The 17,643-nt window shown below is 46.1% G+C and overlaps 2 protein-coding genes across 9 annotated transcripts in view; one reads left to right on the top strand and one right to left on the bottom strand.

The window, feature by feature from the left end:
- Window positions 1-202: 202 nt before the first annotated feature.
- Window positions 203-15,164, bottom strand: virma (vir like m6A methyltransferase associated). Of its 4 annotated transcripts, none has more exons than XM_025007785.1 (27): window positions 15,062-15,164; window positions 14,514-14,626; window positions 12,884-12,970; window positions 11,151-11,202; window positions 10,902-11,073; window positions 10,685-10,804; window positions 10,179-10,430; window positions 8,924-9,654; window positions 8,529-8,666; window positions 7,625-7,851; window positions 7,000-7,530; window positions 6,759-6,913; window positions 6,595-6,677; window positions 5,374-5,467; window positions 4,878-5,266; window positions 4,639-4,794; window positions 4,327-4,562; window positions 3,992-4,241; window positions 3,236-3,453; window positions 3,014-3,146; window positions 2,213-2,353; window positions 1,977-2,131; window positions 1,706-1,802; window positions 1,374-1,540; window positions 916-1,265; window positions 677-823; window positions 203-602 (listed from the first exon to the last, which is right to left on the bottom strand). In XM_025007785.1, exons 1-27 carry the CDS (start codon window positions 15,122-15,124, stop codon window positions 373-375), a joined length of 5,487 nt encoding a protein of 1,828 aa, XP_024863553.1. In that variant the 5' UTR covers window positions 15,125-15,164; the 3' UTR covers window positions 203-372. The 4 variants fall into 4 exon arrangements, with proteins under 4 accessions (XP_024863553.1, XP_017280506.1, XP_024863554.1 ...); XM_017425017.2 differs by having other exon boundaries at window positions 10,209-10,430; XM_025007786.1 differs by having other exon boundaries at window positions 373-584; window positions 15,062-15,124.
- A 1,139-nt stretch (window positions 15,165-16,303) lies between these two features.
- The window catches only part of esrp1 (epithelial splicing regulatory protein 1), a 14,507-nt gene continuing 13,167 nt past the window's right edge, over window positions 16,304-17,643 (top strand). For all 5 annotated transcript variants that reach the window (XM_037980109.1, XM_017425029.2, XM_037980108.1 and 2 more), the window contains exons 1-2: window positions 16,304-16,653; window positions 17,366-17,566. In XM_037980109.1, the coding sequence (XP_037836037.1) occupies window positions 16,522-16,653; window positions 17,366-17,566 (333 nt within the window). In that variant the 5' untranslated portion in view covers window positions 16,304-16,521. The remainder of the gene's footprint in view (window positions 16,654-17,365; window positions 17,567-17,643) is intronic.

Here is a 17,643-nt window from a genome sequence, read left to right as displayed (position 1 = left end):
TTCTCCAAAGCTTTGTGAGAACGGGGCATCAAAAAACAACGTATTTGTCTTTTCAGACTTAACTCTTGACTGTTTCTAAAAGAACGTTCAGTGATCTGTAATTTTTGTTTCTTAGGGTTTTTTTTTTTTACTAGAAACAAATCTGAAATGAGTAACATGGAAGATTGTCCGCTCGAAATGTTTCAACGTTTAAATCCAGACGCTCAGTTACTACCACCTTTATTCTATGAATACAGCTCATAACAAAACAAAGAAACACAAAAGAAGTTAGTGGATGACATTATTCCTCCACGTTTCCATGGGGACAGCAAACACAAATCCTGATTGGTCCATTTGAAGCCACGAGAGGCTACAGTTGCTCCCCAGGCGAGTTTACCTGGTGAAGGAGCGCACGTGTCTGCCCCTTCCACCGCCACTCCCTCCCCCGCCACTGAATTTGCTCCCCTGAGATCCTCTTCCTCCTCCTCCTCCGCCGCCGCCTCCTCCTCCAACGCCGCCGGCGCCTCCTGCCCCGCCGAGCCACGACAGCCCCGTCCCTCCTCTGCCACGAGGAATCCGATCACGAATCGCCAACCGATAGGCGCCTGCGGAGGCAAAGGACACTACACTTTTAGTTTAGTGGGTCGAGTTTGCGACGCGGGCCGGAGAAACATGTGCGACCATGAGTTTGACATACTTGCGGGAGGCTGTCGGGAGGGCAGGGGGCCTCGCGCGAAGTTGTTCTGACCTCCGCGGGGTTCGCTGTAGGTTCCTCTGTGAGTGACGGCCGGAACTTGGCCGCTCCACGAGGAGCCGCGGCCTCCTTCTCGCCGAGCGTAGTTACCTACAGGTCCAAAAATAAATGTTTGGCACCCTCTACTGGACAGCTAAGGAAACAGAGCAATAAAAAAATTAAAGTAACGGTAACGTTTGTACCTGACAGCAGGACACCTTTAGGTTGCGGCGGAGTGAAAAAGCGGGTCTGGCTGTGAAAGGCGGCTCTGCCTCGGTTGCCAGTGAACAGACCTCTCGTGGGGGGCTTCGGGGCGCTTTTTGGGGGACGTTTGGGGAGCATAATTCCAAGAGGGTTGGCAATGTCTTTGAACTCCGCTGCGACGAAGTCATCCACGTGCATGCTGGGAGGACGGGAAGTGTTCTGTTTGCGCAGGCGGAAAATGTCGTGGGGACGCGCGACGTTCTGCCCGAAGCCTCCTCGGCCTCCACGGCCGCGAGGAGCAGGAAGGATGTGGGCTCTCTTAGCAGGCTCGATGTAGTCGGACTTCCCACTGCGGAGGGAGACACGAGATGATCTTTGAGGAATTGTTTTAAACCAGGAGTGAAGAAAGAGGCTACGGTAAATCTGCGTGAAGTGGAGGGTTAGGCTGACGCTGTACCTTGAGGTGATGAACGTCTCGTGTTTGTGTTTGCCCAGTCGGAAACCTTTAGGAGCCTTGGCGTGACCGGGAGACGACGGCTCAGACAGGAAGGAGCGCTCCAGCTCCGCCTTCAGGTCCAGCTCGGGACAACACTCCTGAGCCAGTCCCACCAGGTCCACCTTCACCTGACACAAAATCACAGACAAAATAAATCCAGAATCATTTATATGATTCCTCGTCAAGTCAAAGAAAAAAAGGAAACAAGACGCGTTCCGTTAAGTCTGAAACTCGGACATCTTCAATCAGAGTAGCTCTCTTTAAGTTTTCTGCTTTTACAGACAGGCACTCACCATGTCGAGGTCTGTTTCTATGTCATCTGTTTGGAAGGGTGAAAACCAGAGAGCTTTGAGCTGCTCGTCCAACGCCTCTGACAGAATGAACACCGTCCTGCAAACAGAAAAAGGCAGCTTTATCTCCACCGCGGCTCATTTTAGCTCACACAGACCAAGTTTAGCTTCAGCTTATCGGCTTTAAGGGCGGACGTTTAGAACTGCTGCAGTGTTAACAGATAAAAAACAACAACAACAACAAAAAAAGAAACGGATTATCTTGATGATCGACCTGTGATTGAACTGAGTCGCCAGTGTTTCGGGTGCTGGCAGAACGGGCTCGGTTTCTGCTGCGGGAGGCGCCTCTGAGGACGCCTCCAACATCTGCCTCAGGACAATCACGTTCTCCAACATGGTTTCCAGCGAATCATCTTCTTTACATAGTTTCTGCAGACACACACACACACATAAAGTAAGTTAAATGCTAAGGCAGCATCACCCCATGTTCTTTAATAAGATCATTCGTACCGTTATCAGCTTCTCTAAAGCAGTTAGTGGATGGGACTCGGAGTCGTCCCACAGCAGCAGAGTTTTCATCTCTGAACCCGACAGCAAACGGAGAGAAGCGCAGGAAGGTTCCTCACCGGACCCCTGACCCTCCTCGACACACTGGAAACAAAGAAAAAACAAAAGAACGACTCGCAAACAATCCGTATTACCATCTGAGAGAAGCTGTGAAAACTTTCAAAAAATCAATCTCATCACGACAACAACAGAAGAGAAAGAAACAGACAAAATTAGAGGTGGAATGAATCGTAATGACGTGAAAACTGATGCATGACTTCGTTTTTATGGCTGCTGCAGGCAGGAAATCTCTGGTCAAATATTGAAAAGAGAAAATAGAAACGGCATCTACAAACCAGATTATGGAGAAGTCTCAAAGGTAAATACAGTGATGATCTTTACCAAACTAACATGAAAGCGTTCATGCTGAGATTCATTTATTGGATTCAAAATGAAAGCAAACGTAAGTTAAAAATCAACAAACAAACTGACAAATAAAACATGTTCTGCTTAGAAATCCACTTTTTAAAAAGGTTTTCATTTTTCCTTTTACCTTCTCGGTTTCTTTAATTTAGGTTCTTTTATATTACATATTTGTTTATTTACTCTTCGTGACTTTTGCTTGATTCAACTCTTCTTTCTGCATTTAATGTCCGTCTCTGCGACAGAATCCCTTTGAAACTGCTAACATCCTGTCAAACTTGCCCCCCCTGCGTGTTTAATTTATCTCCATTTGCGTTCAGTGTGGCTATAAACTGCGCTCACCATTGTGTCTGTGTGGACCATCTGCCTGAGGAAGTCGAGCAGAGCCGACAGCAGATCCGTCGAGTCTTTGCTGAAAGAAAGTACCAGCCTCTTCAGCAGCGAGTGCAGTTCTGAGCCATGTTTCCTCAGAGCACTGAAACAAAAATAAACTGCTGATTAGGTCCTGAAACTCACAAAAACGGAGAAACTTGAAGAAATAAAGAGGCAAACGAGTGTGTTTACATTTTGAGATAGTAGAGTCCATAGTCGTGCTCTGTGAGGAAGGTTAAAGTCCTGATGCAGGTGAGGAGGAGGGGGATACTGCCCTCTTTATTCCCCAAAACCTCCAGCAGAGAGTTGCACACCGAAGACAACATCTCCCGACCCGGAAGTGCGTTGGCCAGCTGTTCGGCTTCTGACACGCAGCTTTCCCCAGGCGGAGGCACCACGAGGGATATGTCCTGGTGGATACACAGAGTTTAAGTCAAGTTTATTTATAAAGCACTTCTCAGCAACAAGGCAGTTCAAAGTGCTTTACATCATGAAAACACAAAATAATATAAAAAACTAAACTAAGCTTATCTAAAACATGAGCTAAGATAATCTAAATAAAATAAATGATTAAAAGCAACATAAACAGATGAAAAACTAAGCTAGGAAACAAGGATGTAACTAAATTTATCTAAAATAAGTCATCCTAATTCATCCTCAAGGTAAACTGAGGAAGATATAAGATAGATACTAAGACACAAAGATAAAATAAACTGATAATAAGAAACTAAATACGGATTTAAAAACCTCTGTTGAACAGATCAGAAATGATAAAAGCTAAGATATACTAAACTAAAATAAACTAATGGTAACGGAGGAATAACTAAAAGTACCGAAGGCCAACTAACATTTAAAACATTTAAATGAAAGGTCAACTAAAAGTGTTTAAAAGCTTCCGTCTACCTTAAAGAGAGGGCTGCTGTGTTTGATGAGCTCTGCAGATCTTACCTGGTCACACAGTGACTGTAATACTGATCCCACCAGAACACTGCACTGCTGCTGCTGTAAGGAGTGATCGGCTGGAGGGACCAACAGGGACAGAAGCAGAGGGAACAGATCCGCCAGCTGCTCGTCTCCAGAAACGGAACCGGACAGCAGGTGCAGTGCCGCGCTCTTACAGGCCCTCTGTGACGCCAGAGTATCCATCAAAGAAAGCAGGCGTGAAACCTGGCCCCAGCACACGATTTTCCCCTCCGCCCTGCGGACGGCAAACGGCATCCCTTTAAAACGCAGTTTACAGCGAAAAGGAACATGAGCGGTGGCGGCGTGCGAGGTTGACTCACGGCTGCAGCTCCTCCAGCAGCAGCTCCAACACAGCCTTCATGACCAGAGTTGCGGTGATGGAGGACAGGTCGGCCAGCTGAATGCACACCCTCCTCAGCATGGTCAGGAGAGGCGGGCAGCTGGTGGAGCACACGCAACTCAGCACCTCGGACAGCACTTTCCACTGGGCCCGTATGTGCATGCTCCACAGCTTCCGGGTGTTCAGAGCTATCGCCACATCTTGGACCGACAACACCTGTGGAGCCGGAAATCAGAACGTCAGTGCGGGCAGCGCGAGGGCGAGATTAACGAGGAGCGGCTGAGCAAGTCACCTGAGTGCTCTGCATCGGCAGCGGAAGAGGCAGGAGCTCAGAGAGCAGCGTCAGGCCGGAGAACAGACCTTCAGGAGCTTTCAGGAGTGAACTTAAGACTTCCTTTAGCATCAGGGACCACGTGTTACTGGCTAAAGTCTCTTCTGTGTGAGTGACCTGCAGCAGACATGAACACCGCCTCGCTGTCACGACTCGCAGAAACATTCAGCATCATAATGAACGCACAAGCCGCCACGCACCTGTTCGCTGACGCCCTGCGTGAAGGTGAGCAGCACGTCCACAATCAGCGCCTGCACTCGGGTCTCCTCCCCGTCCAGACGTCCCGACGCAGGAATGGAGCACACCATCATGTGGAGCGTCACCAGCACGTTCGCCACCCGCGTGTCCCGGAACTGGAAGGCGCCGCCGCCGAGCAGCTCGGTCAGCATGGTGCGCAGCAGCCGGAGCGTGCTGATGCAGATGCTGAGGATCATGCAGCGTTGCGGCGTGGGGCCCATGTGTCCGTGCGCGCGCCATGGCTGCAGCAGCACGCTGCACAGCTTCTGCAGGACTCGCACGCACGTGTCCAGACCCTCCCCGGAAAACAGCTGGACACCCGCGAGGCTCCACTTCAGATCCCTCTGCTGGCCTGCAGAAAGCGAAAGGACATTGAAGGACACGGTTACGTTTTTTTACAGAATAAATCCAAACTAAAATCTTAACATGAACAAAAGAAATGTTTGGTTTTTTTTTGACCTTCAACAGCAGGAGGTGGACAGGCGACGTGATAGAGGACCCTCAAAGCAGCGACCAGCCCAGTTCCGTCAGCATTTAACACATTTTCTACATTCTGACACCAAAGAAAAAGAGCCATTTGTTAAAATTTATGTTTTTTTTTCCCCTCACACAACTCCAACACTAAGCAAAACCCCTCAGTTTGGCTCTGAAAGCCACAGATCTAAGAAAGAATTATAAAACACCACTGGGGCATTTAAGGTTCTCAAAAATCAAAGAGATATTTTCAAAGAGAAATAATTAGTAAAGACCTGCAGATTTCTGTGAAAAAGGCTGCCAAACTGAGTCATCAAGTTCTTAGAAAAACAGGAAATTGAGGTCACTCGTGGTACTTTTTAGACAAATACGCAGAACTAAAAAAAAATCTTGGGAGCATTTTCAAGGAGATACAAAAAAGCTTCTATTCAGCAATGGCTCTGTTGGATTTCCACAAAAATCAAAAGATATGGACTATTTCAGGGAAATTTAAGGAAAACAATAGGCAATCTCAAGTGAAACCAACAGCGTTTAGGACAATAATAATAATAGTATTAATAATTAATACCCTGGATTAGCAAACAGACTGTAAAAGTCAATAAGTGACTGAACCAGAGTTCAGTCTTTACACTGATCAGGAGCGGTGTGTAAAAAGCAGAACTCAGTCACACCTAAAAGTAAAAAGCACAACAGGACGTGCTTCGAGGTGAAATGTCTGCGACAGCTGCAACCCACCGGCTCCGACGGGACATAGCAGTCTTGTATTTTTAGTAAAAACAAAAACATTTCAGAGGCGTGCTTTAGTCTGGACGTTGTCACAATGTTGATAAAAAAAAAAATTAAATGGCTTCTTTAAACTTTAATTTGAGTCTGAAGAAAGAAATATTGAAAAACTTTGAAAAAGTCTGCGCTGGATTTCAGGTGGCTTTGATCATGTTTGGCCTCTAAGAACTTTGCGTTGTGTTTACATGTTTACTGTTGAAGACGGGTTAAAGGCAACCGCCCGCTTTCACCCGTGTGTCGGTCTGAAGGCTACGGGTCACATGACAACACTGCGCTGTTTTCATCTGGTGCTGATATAGCCTCAGTTTCAGAAATACCAACAAACTGGAGGGGGAGGGGGGGTGGATAAGGTGAGCCTAAATGCGAAGACAAAAAAGGGTTGCAGCTTACTAAAGCTGAGAAGGAGCATTAACAGATCTGTACCTGCTTTACGTAGTTGATGAGGGTAGGAATGCTGCTAATCTCAAAGCGAAGCTTCTCCAGAGGTTCCAGCCATTTACTGAGCTCTGAAACAAACAAACAGACAGTGAAAATATTGAAACCTGTCTCCTACAACAGGACGACAATATAACACCGGGGATATTTACCCTGCAGCTTGGCATTACTGTCGTCCGCTTTAGCCACAGAGAGCAGCGGGGCAGCGTAATGCTCCATCATCCGCAGCTCGTTAGAGGTCTGTACCACCATCAGGACTAGCATACAAGCGTAGTTATATGTCACTGCTTTACGAGATTTGCCCTCACTAAAAGAAGAAAACGAAAGGACAAGTAAAATTATAGCGAGACGAAAAGACAGGAAGGTAAAGAAGCAGGAAGGAGACAGCCGTACCCCGGGCCGTCCTTGCTGTGGTGCTGGAGGAGAGTCACCAGACAGGACAGGTTGTTCTCCAGGCTCAGGATGTGGGCCACCGCACTGCGACCCGTCTGCGTGAAGGTCATCAGGTAGAGTGCGTGGAGCAGGCCCAGAACCTCGGGGTTGTCGCCTTCCTCGAGTCCCGCGCCCCCTTCTCCTCCGGCCGCCACGTGGCTCATGAGCTCCGACACGCCCTGCAGGGCATGAAGCGCCTGCATGAGCCAGACGCAAAAACCTTCCTCCCCGAAGCCGGGCCCTGCGAGGCCTCCTTCTCCTCCTCCCGCCGACGCGCTCTCCTCGCCCTCGGACTCCGCCATGGAAGCCAGGAGGCGCAGCAGGAGGTTGGTGGGCGCAGCCTGGGCCAGAAGGAAGAGCAGGCCGGACTGGGTGAGCGACAGGAAGCGGAGGAGCTCTTTGACGGCCTGGGTGACGCCGACGTGTCCGGCTGCGGCAGCCGCTGACAGCACCACCGTGGAGCTCTCCAGGAAATGGCACGTATGCATGTATCTGACCGAGGATGCGAACAGAAACCAGTGAGTCAAAGCTGCACTCTGATCTCCAACATCATGACGTCTGAGGTAACCTTCTCTGCTGTGAGCACCTGTAGAGCGCCGGGTAAGGGTTGTCCCTCTCCTGAGGTCCTGTTATCCTGGCTGTCGTGGGGAAGGCCTTCCCGGGAGGTTGCACCATGCAGTGAGGAGCCGTTTCCAGCAGGTGATGAAGCTCCTCCAAAACCTCTGCAAGCCTATCGAGCTCGGCCTCGCTTACAGGAGAGGAGCTCAGCGACGGCTCCTCCTCCATGGAGCTCTCAGTTTCCTCCACCTCCTCCTGATGACAGTCAGTCAGAAATAAAGCAGCTCAATTTAGAATCAATGATATTAGAACATCTTATACATCAAGAGCTTGTAAGTAATTCTAGAGTTTGTAATTATAAAGTCACAACAAGTGAATCTTAACACCGATATCCAATCAGAGGGCTTCTCTTGATTTGATTAAATACTTTAACTGTTAAAACCTACCCTTTGTCGGGAGCAGCAGCAGAATTAAAAGCAACTAAATTATCTGCTTTCTGATTGGACAGTTGATGCAGGATTGACCTGTGACCTTACACAGTTGAAGGTATTTAAAAAAAGGGTCAAAATTTGTGTTTGTAAATTCACTTAGTGGGAACATTCACACAGTTCTGTGATTTGTATCTATAAGCAAATGTTCACTGAAGCAGATTAAAGTCAAAAGGCGTCACAAAAATAATAAAAAAAATTAAGTTGCATGATGACAGAATCTTTGTAAATTACACGAGCCGATAAAAACTAACCAGTGTTGTAGATTTAAGATGGATGAAAGTGTATTAGAAGCCCTTAAATTGACCTCAATGATGTAATTTAAAGATGCAAAGGTACAAAAAGTGGCATATCTTTAAAACTTCAAACTCAGAAATTATCTTTTTTTTTTTAACGTGTACACTGTGACTTCAGGTGTGAGGAAACAGAACCGAGTGGCATCACCTGCTGCGGCTCACTCCACGCTGCTGCTGCATGCCGCAGGTTGGTGAGGACTTCGTACATGTGGCTCTTCTGGAGGATGGCGTTTCCTGCCGTTATGACGCGGACCGTTTCTTCACGTAGGAACATCTGGACTAAACGCTGGGAAGCACATCGGGGTTAATGCCACGCATTAAACGTAAAGCCTTTTTAATTCTGAATCAGCCTTGAAAATATAAAAGATGAGTGGACTTTGAAGTTCTTTATTTGGACTGTTAGAAACGATAAATGTCTAACCATTTGGGCTTTTTTTAGTGTGTGATGTATTTTCTCTTTCACTGATATGTTCACAGACGAAATTTAGAAAAGAAATAGTGAAAATGTATCAACTAATACAAATATATATATATATTACTAACCTGGTAGCCACTCTTCTCTGAATCTCCTGCTTTCAGGAAAGCCTCGCATCCTGCGGGAGCGCTGATGAGAGCGTCCAAAGCTCTGAGGATGCTCAGCTTCAAAGTGGAGGAGACGTGGTCGGCGTGGAGCAGCTCCAGCAGCACATTCAGGGCCCCCTGTCGCAGCAGCTCCGTGAGGCCCTGCGGACACTCGGCCAGGCACGACGCCAACTTGGCGCCGGCTTTCAGCTGTCTGAGGTTGAGGGCGATGGGCTGAGTGAGAGCGACCTCCATGCTTAAAGCCTGGAGAGCCCATCGAACTAAAACTCTAACGGGTTCCTCCACCTCCGCCTGTCCTTGTTTAATGAGGTGAGCTAAACCTTTGTTCAGCAGTCCAGGTGCCTCCTCCAGAGCCGTGACCCATCGGGCATCTCTGTCCTCCCCAACACCAGCGAGTAGCTCCTTTAGCTGAGCAACAGCTTCGCCTTCCTCGCCGCCCGCTGGGCCCTCTGTTCCGCCAGCATCTCTGGGCTCCTCCACCGTGGCCTTCTCCAGCTGGACATCGAAGCGAGTCTTGTACGGAGAGGTGAAGTAAACCAGGGGTTTGAGTTCCCGCTCGTACGGGTCGTACTGGACAGGCGGCACAGAAGCAAGGTCCTCGGGGGTGTAGTCGATGTCGAAGGAGGGCAGCTTGAAGCTCCCATTGTCCAAGTCGTCCTCGTCACTGGAAATCTGCTCGTACCCATCGTCGCCTGGCAGATTGAAACATGGCAAAAGTTTAGCGGAACTTCTTAACCGTGAGGTAAATAAAATAAATGAAGTTCTTCACGCTTCGTAGGTTTAATAAATGTGTGTAGACAAATGAGTAAGAATGAGCAACGGTAGCTACTCGGTCCATTTGTCACTCACAGAGCTACTTCTGACCACGGCACCACCGCTCCACGCATGCAGGGTTAGTTTTGGCATGCAGGACGTGAGCACAGCACACACTCAGGCCGTGAGAAGGCATCAGTCAGGAAGACTTCTGCACGACCGCGTACGACACTTAACCAGAAGCTATCAGAAAGCGCTCGGCGCACCGCCCGGGGTTTGCAGATGAACGCAGCATGCCCGAGCCAACACTCAAACTGTCGCTCAGTCCCAAATGGACCCCGCCTCCAAGCCCCGCAACAAAGCCCGAGGACTTCCTGTGGAGTCGGCTTTTTAGGGGGGGGTGAGGACCGAGTGTCCATTTGGGATCGCAGGTTATCCCACTCCCACATACGAACTCCCCTACCTTCCTCCATCTCCTCCTCCTCGTCCTCACCCTCATCTTCCTCTTCTTCCTCCTCCTCCTCCTCCTCCTGGGCGCTCCCTTCGGTCCGCGTTTCTTCCTCCTCCTCGTGCTCCTCCTCTTCCTCCTCCTCCTCCCCTTCCTCCTCCTGCTCGACGTCTGAGAAGGTCTCCTCGGCGGGCAGCGATCTCTCGGGCGACACGGCCTCCAGGAAGTCGTTGCGGCCCTGGTTCGGCTCCTCTTTGATGACGCCCACTGCAGAATTCCCACCACAAAGAAGAAAAAAAAAAAAACATAATGTTTTCCAGATTATCGCTCGGACATAACGAGGAGGAGAAAACGGTGTATTTAATGACAAGTCAGCGAGATAAATGGGATATTTGTTTTCTAAAAATGAACATAATCAAAAGTAACAACAAACTCAAAAACAACAGATGGTAAAGAAACTGAGAAAAAGCTGCGATTCTTCCCTCGTTTTAAAAGATTGTGTGATATACGTCATTGCTAACCTGTCATTGGGACCGGCTCCTCCTCATCGTCATCTGGAGGCGGAGGTCCAGGTGGAGTACGAGGCCCTCTGGGTGCTGGCCTGGGCGGGCTGCCATTGTACTGGTCGTCTTTTTCCCATTCTGAAAAAAACGACAGCAGAACGTTTAGCCCAAAACAAACGAATCCAATGAGAGGAGGAAGAAGAAAACGGCGGCTCAAATCGGACGGCTCCCCAACCTGTTTTGATGATCCTCTTGAGCCCGCTCGGCTGTTGCTGCTGCTGCGGGGGCGGGGGTGGAGGAGGGGGAGGCGAGTCGTGGCCGTGCCCGTGGGGACGCTCAGCTGTCCCATAAACCGCCAGAGTCAGGCTGGTGTACCAGCCGCGCAGCACCAGCCCGTCCGTGTTCACCTGCGCGCACGCACAGCCCCAATCGGTTACTCGCGAATCAGCGGGAAAGAACCACCTGTTTGTTAGCAGTCCCTTACCTTTCCACCGCAGGGTCTGAACACGATGGACTTGTTTTCATCGTATTCCAAACTGAGGGTAGAAAGAAAACAGGAAGGTTTGGAGCAACAGCGCAAATACGCCGACAGGCCGACAAAACGTTACGCAGGCTAATAATTTTAGAGCAACTTAAGCTTTGATTACGGAACATTTTCACCATAAACGAATGAAATGTTGCATTTATTTCCATCCAAAGCTGCATCAGATATTCCTCAGTATCTTGCACTGTTGATAGACGAGTAAGACGGTTTCTCAAGCCCAACCCAAAGACGTTCAGCAGAGTTCAAATCTGGGCTCTGAGGTGACGGATCCATGTCGCCATGAACCACTTTAAAGTTATAACCTCAAAGTACCTTTACATTGTCATCGTAATACATGACCACGCCATCGAGGATGAAAAGATAAAATCCATCTTTACCTTCAGCATGCTTGTCTCGTCAGCTGAAACTAAAACCTCACAAAGTGAAGCAAACCTGCATTATAACACCGGCTTTCTATGATAACAGACCTAAGAAGTGTTTTTTTTTTTAAATGTCCCAACCACTTTGTAGCCAACATGAACTCGTGAGATCTTCAGATCTTCCTCTGCTTCAGGGTTCACTCTTTACTCTCTGCAGTAAACCAAAGTAAGTAAGTAGTTTTCTGAAGGTTGCACAGATGTTCAGTCATAATATCTTGAGTTTTCTTGGATTGTGTGCATGGAAATTCTCTAATAAACCATTTTCATTTCACCAAACTGTTAAATAATCACAATCATTTAGAGCTTTTTTTTTAAAAACACAATCAGTCCTCAGAGATGATGTTTTCTCATTGTCCTTCCAGGTTTAATAATAATAAAACTTCAGTTAACATTGGTACTTTTAGGCATCTTATTGGCTGTTTTCATGTTTTATTTTTTATTTTATTTTTTGCCTGAAACCTTCTGACACAAAGGAATATATTTTCCACTTCCATAAATTGTGTGGTCCAACACGGTTCCTTCAGGAATGAGAAGCTTTTTAGGTACTTTTTAAATACTGTTAGCAAAATTAAATAACATAAAAAACACATCTTGTATTTTAAGTTAATAACTTAGATGAATTATTATAAGTTTAATTAAGATCACTGGGATTTTTTTTTTTTTTTAAATCACACCATTTGACCAAACTGAGGCTACATTTACCTGAAAACACTTTCAGTCGCAGCTGTTTATAACATCTGGTGTTATTTTAACACTAATCACTGAAGTCAGAGAAAAATGTCCTCTGAACGTTCCCAGTACAGATAATAAGCTGGGTGTGCCTCCGTCACAAATTTCAATAAGCCTCAGTGAAAAGGCAGTTTTAAGTACAAGGCAATGCTCCAGTTCTGCTGTGCACACCTCTGCTATTATGAAAATGCTTGACTAAAAAAAAAATTCCTGCTCGCTCTGCTTAAATGAGATCTCTGCATTTTTGTGCCACTTTCAGCTACAGTACGGACAGGGTTGGGTTTCTGGATGGACCGGTTGGTCGGGACAGGAACAAAGAGACCTGAATAAGGATGAGTGCACAACAAGCCTTCGAAAACAGGTCCCACGTGCTGCTGTGACCGGTTCTACAGGTCGGGACAGACTCCTCCATCTCGGGACGCTTTAGCGGTCCGACCGGGAAGCGGGGAGACGGAGAACGAGATCTGGGCTAAACGGTTTGAGACGGCAACACGAAAGCAAAGTGAAGGTGAAAACACATCTGACCTGCCCAGCCTGTGGAAGGTGGGGCTGTTGGGCTTGGTGACATTATTGAAGAACAGCTCCAACTGAAAGGCGTGAGGAGACGTTTCCCTGGAGACACAAATACGACACAGTCAGTACTTGGAGTTGGCGTTCGACATCAACACTGTGCTGAGGAAAAAAAAAAAAGTCACTACAGAGCAAATACAGATTTTATTCGGATTTATTGTTCTTTTGGCTGCTCTCTTCTTCATGGCTAGAAAACTCGCAGGAACAAACGATTGCCCTTCCTGACACAACCTGGGCTCGAACCTACGGCCTCAGGATTACAAGACTGCGGCACTGACCACCGATCCACTGCAGCCCCAAATACATTGACAAATAAATTATTACCTGACTACTGTGTTGCTTATTCAACCTTTGTTAAAGCAACAAATCTCGAAATGTGTAAATCTGACCGTATAAAACTTATTAAAGTCACTAACGAAGATGTAGAATTTATGACCAAACAGACAAGCTGACAAAAAGTAATTAAAACACTAATCCCTCAAGCTCTTTCCTCACATCACTAACCTCGAGCTGCTGGTGTTTTTACATTCTCGAGCACTTGGTCATTTAATTCAGTTACGTCACATCACAAACACCTCAGCCGCTTGAGTGAAACTCTTACTACTCAACAATGCGGCTCGGGTGTCCAAATCCCAACGCTTTTTTTTTTCCCCCATTCAAACAAAATTTCCTGCAAACAACGTCCCGTGCGGACATATCGGATGTCCTTGGTGATCCGATACGTCAGCAGGCAGCAGCTCCTGAGAGCGCAGCGTGACGTTTTGGACTGAAAACGATGAAGCATGAGGAACACCACTGATCACTTCCAACAAGACGGTTAGAGAGTTAGTTATTTTAACATTTAATTGTGTAACAAGCGTAATACACAGGAATGAGCTGAGATTATGCTCAATATAAGCCTTTCTTTTCCAGATATGACAATCAGTCTACCCGGCATCGTAGGAATCTGCCTGCGGTCAACGCCACGCGAGCATAAAGTCCCACAAAAATCACCACTGACTTTGCATAAAGGAAGTAAAAAGTTTGTTTTTTTTATTCAAAAAGTCGTTCTTTATGAGCTTCTCTACAAGTGATTTCAGAGGCGAGCAGATCCGTTTCCTAGGACGAGCTGGATGTGCTCGTTTTCAAACATCCATCACTATTATAACGTTCGGGGCGGAAGCGGCTCAGGAGGTAGTGGCTCGTCCTGTAACCCGAGGGTTACCTGCTCGAACCCCTGCTTCGTCCATCTCAGCCGTTGTGTCCTTGGGTAAGACTTCACCCGCCTTGGTGGTGGTCAGAGGGTTCGGTGTCGCCGGTGTAATGGCAGCCTCACTTCTGTGGCCATCAGTGGATGAATGGGTGAACAACTGAATGTAGTGTGAAGCGCTTTGGGGTCCTCAGACTACATAAAGCGCTATGATCTTGGTGACAAATTATCCAGTTTGCTCAAACTTTATTTATTTTTTGTCACATGCCTATAATATCCCACTTAGTGTTATTGTCTGGCAGGTTTGTCCGGTTTGACCACATTAGATTTAAACCACCCGATAGCGTATTGAGTGAGCGCTTGCGTGCTGTGGCGTGTTTGTGTTGGAGCTCTCACCCAAATCCTCTGTTGTCAGGTAGGTTGCTGTGGGCTTTGATGCCCGGAGGAATGACCCGCACCTCTGTGACCAGGACCCCGCAAGGAAACCGCACCACGTCCACGTTGGTTAACTGAAATGCACAGAACCCATACAGTACCATCAAACAACAGTAAAAATAAAAAATTATTTTAAAAAAACACGGCTTGAACAGGATGCTCAGAAGTAAACAAAGCCATCTTTCTGATGAGCACTGACTACCGGGTTAACAATAAAACAAAATAATGCATAATTGTGTTTATAATTAGCAATTTTTTATAAAAGCAATGCTTGGTACAACAGTGGAGGAGGCAACGTAAATGTCACGTGACACAAAAGCAGCGGTTTGTAACGTTTGAAGTTGAACACCATCGCTGCTAGCCGAGTTAGCATCGTTAGCTTCGAAGTTTAGCATCATTTTCTCCAAAACTTCTGAGCACGTGACCGATTTGAGTTTTTAATGCGAGCAGTTTTATTTGGGGGGGGTGTAAAAAATAAACACGTCGAGGAGGTCAGAGAAACGAATTACCTCTGCGCTCTGATGCTTGAACGTATCTAGAAAAAGAAGCTCCGTTGACGCGTCCAGCGCCATTGCTCTGCAGCTCGCTCGGACGGAACCGGATAAACTTCCGGGTCACGATGAGTACTTCCGGTGTAAAACTCACCCGTCAAGAAGTGTTTATTTATTTAATTTGTTTGTTTTTCTGTATTACAAACACATTGGTCCATGTCAAAAGAATAATAGGATTAAAATAAAATAATTTATACATTAAACTTCATAAAAACTGCATTTATTATAGTAAATACAAACGCTTGTTACACATAAGTAAAAAAAAAAAATTATTTAGCTTTAGAGCCATTATAAAATATCTTTTTTTCAGTCCACACATGAATTTGTAAAGCATGAAAGATGGGAACATTGCTTAAAACAAACATATTTTTAAAATAATGAGCTAAATACTAAGTTTTTAAGTTGTCATCATAAGCATATAACTAAACAAACACTTAAAAAAACAAAGAAATACAGACAACATTATTAAAACTGTCAATACTACTTCTACTACTGCTACTACTACTACTACTACTACTACTACTACTACTACTACTACTACTAATAATAATAATAATAATAATAATATATATATATATATATATATATATATATATATAATATTATATTATATTTTTTATTGAGAATAAAAAGCCTAATAATCTTTCCAGGTTTCTGTGCTTTTCTCATCGTCTTATGAAAGCTTTACAAGTTATTTCATAAACTTTTAAAGCTTTTACATCAATAACTAAACGTTTAAAAACAAACAAGTAAGCTAATCAAATAAAACAGAATAAAGAACAATTACATTCAGTTTATAAATGTTTAGTTTTCTTCCAAATACTTTGATTTTTCTCATTTTTTTATTGCTGGAACACTGTAGCCTGTTTGTTTTTGTTTTTTTTTTTAACAGTAAAAAAATGTTTCCTGGTTCATAAAATCAGAACATTTCGTTAATGAAGCTGATTTGGTGACTTTCAGCTGATTGATCAGAGATCAGTTTTACCCTTTAAAGACCCTAAAAGCCTCCATGTTCAGGATCTAAAACCTTACTCTTCTCCTCTGGCTCTGCCACGTCCTAATCTCTGCGCTACCTGAGAGAGGGCGGGGCCAGGTAGGGACCGTCACGTGACCGCCACAGGTAGACTCGGTACAAAAGCGGGCGGCGTTCAGCCATTGCTCCGGGATGGTTGACTGCGGGAGGCTCGACGTGAACGTTTGACGCGCGAGAAGAAGAAAAAAGAAAAAGAAAAAGAAAAAGAAAAAGAAAAAGAAAAAGAAGAAGAACTTGACGGAGCTCACCTTTGCGTCCAGGTGTCACGTTGAAGCCGTCTCCACCTCCTGCCTCCCGCGGCTGTCCCAACTTCAGCCCTTTTTGTTCAGTGTAGCTTTACTCCCAGGTTGTTGTTGTTGTTTGTTTGCTTGGTTCCGCTGGTTTGATGACGGCGCAGGTAGACTACCTGGCGGTGGTTTTCACCGCCACATCTGGCGCAGCCGGACAGCAGCTGGGCTCTGACGAGCAGGAGCTGGTTCGGCTGGTCTGGCAGCTGGTGAATGTAAAGAACAAAACGGTAAAACCTTTCCTCTTTACACACACACACACTCTCACACACATATATGTGCATTTTACGTGCTTACTGTCCTCATTCCAGAGCAGGAAGTGTTGTGATTTTAGGGGTTTCGGCTCGGTGGATAGGGAGGCCTTCCTCTTAAACAGAAGGTTGTGGGTTCAATCCCCAGTGCCTCCAGCACTTTAATTTGTCCTTGGGACACACACACCCACCCCCACACACACACACAGGCATGTGAGTAACAATGTGAAACCGCTCTAATAATAGATTTACTTAACCTGAGCTGTCAGTGTGGACCGTTTACCTATTAAGACTCCTGTTAATTTGTCAATAAATCTGTTATTAATGTGGATTTTAAAGATTTTTTTTTTGGTCCCTGTCAAACATTTGTTGAAAATAATCCACTGACAACAAGTCTGTGCTTTAAACGTGATAATATTGTCTCCAGAGTTTGTAGATACAGTTTAAATCCTGTACTTCACAACAACAAACTGCTCTAATATGAGATTTATTTAGGTGCTGTGAGTTTGGACCGTTTACACGACTATTAGTTTGTCTTTAAAGCTGCGTGTTAAAGATTTTAAAGACTGCCTGCATGTAATTAATATCTGTTTGCTCTCTGAAGTTTCCCCCTGGTTTAAACTCCTGTGGAAGCTGCTGTTTCAGGACTGACTTGTTTGTGTTTTTTTTGTTTTTTGTTTCTTTGAACCAGTTGGGCAGGGTGAATGAGCTCGTCATCAGGCCTGACCTCTCAGACTCGACAGACGAAAAAGCGGAGAAGGATGTCGTGGAGGAAAGTGAGGAGGAGGAGCAGGAGGGAGAGGTGAAGGAGGAGGAGGAGGAGGAGAGGGAGAGCGGGTCGGGAGCGGACTGCGTTTACACGGCAGCAAGTCTCGACAGCGCTTTGAACACGGTAATAATGTCTCCAGAGTGTGCAGAGACGCGTCTTTCAGTCCGTGCGTCGTGATTAAAAGTGCATTCCCCCCCCCC

Source organism: Kryptolebias marmoratus, linkage group LG16 (genome assembly GCF_001649575.2).
Source record: "Kryptolebias marmoratus isolate JLee-2015 linkage group LG16, ASM164957v2, whole genome shotgun sequence".
Lineage (NCBI taxonomy): Eukaryota > Metazoa > Chordata > Actinopteri > Cyprinodontiformes > Rivulidae > Kryptolebias > Kryptolebias marmoratus.
Note: the sequence above shows the minus strand (reverse complement) of the source record. Positions and strands in the feature narration are given on the sequence as shown.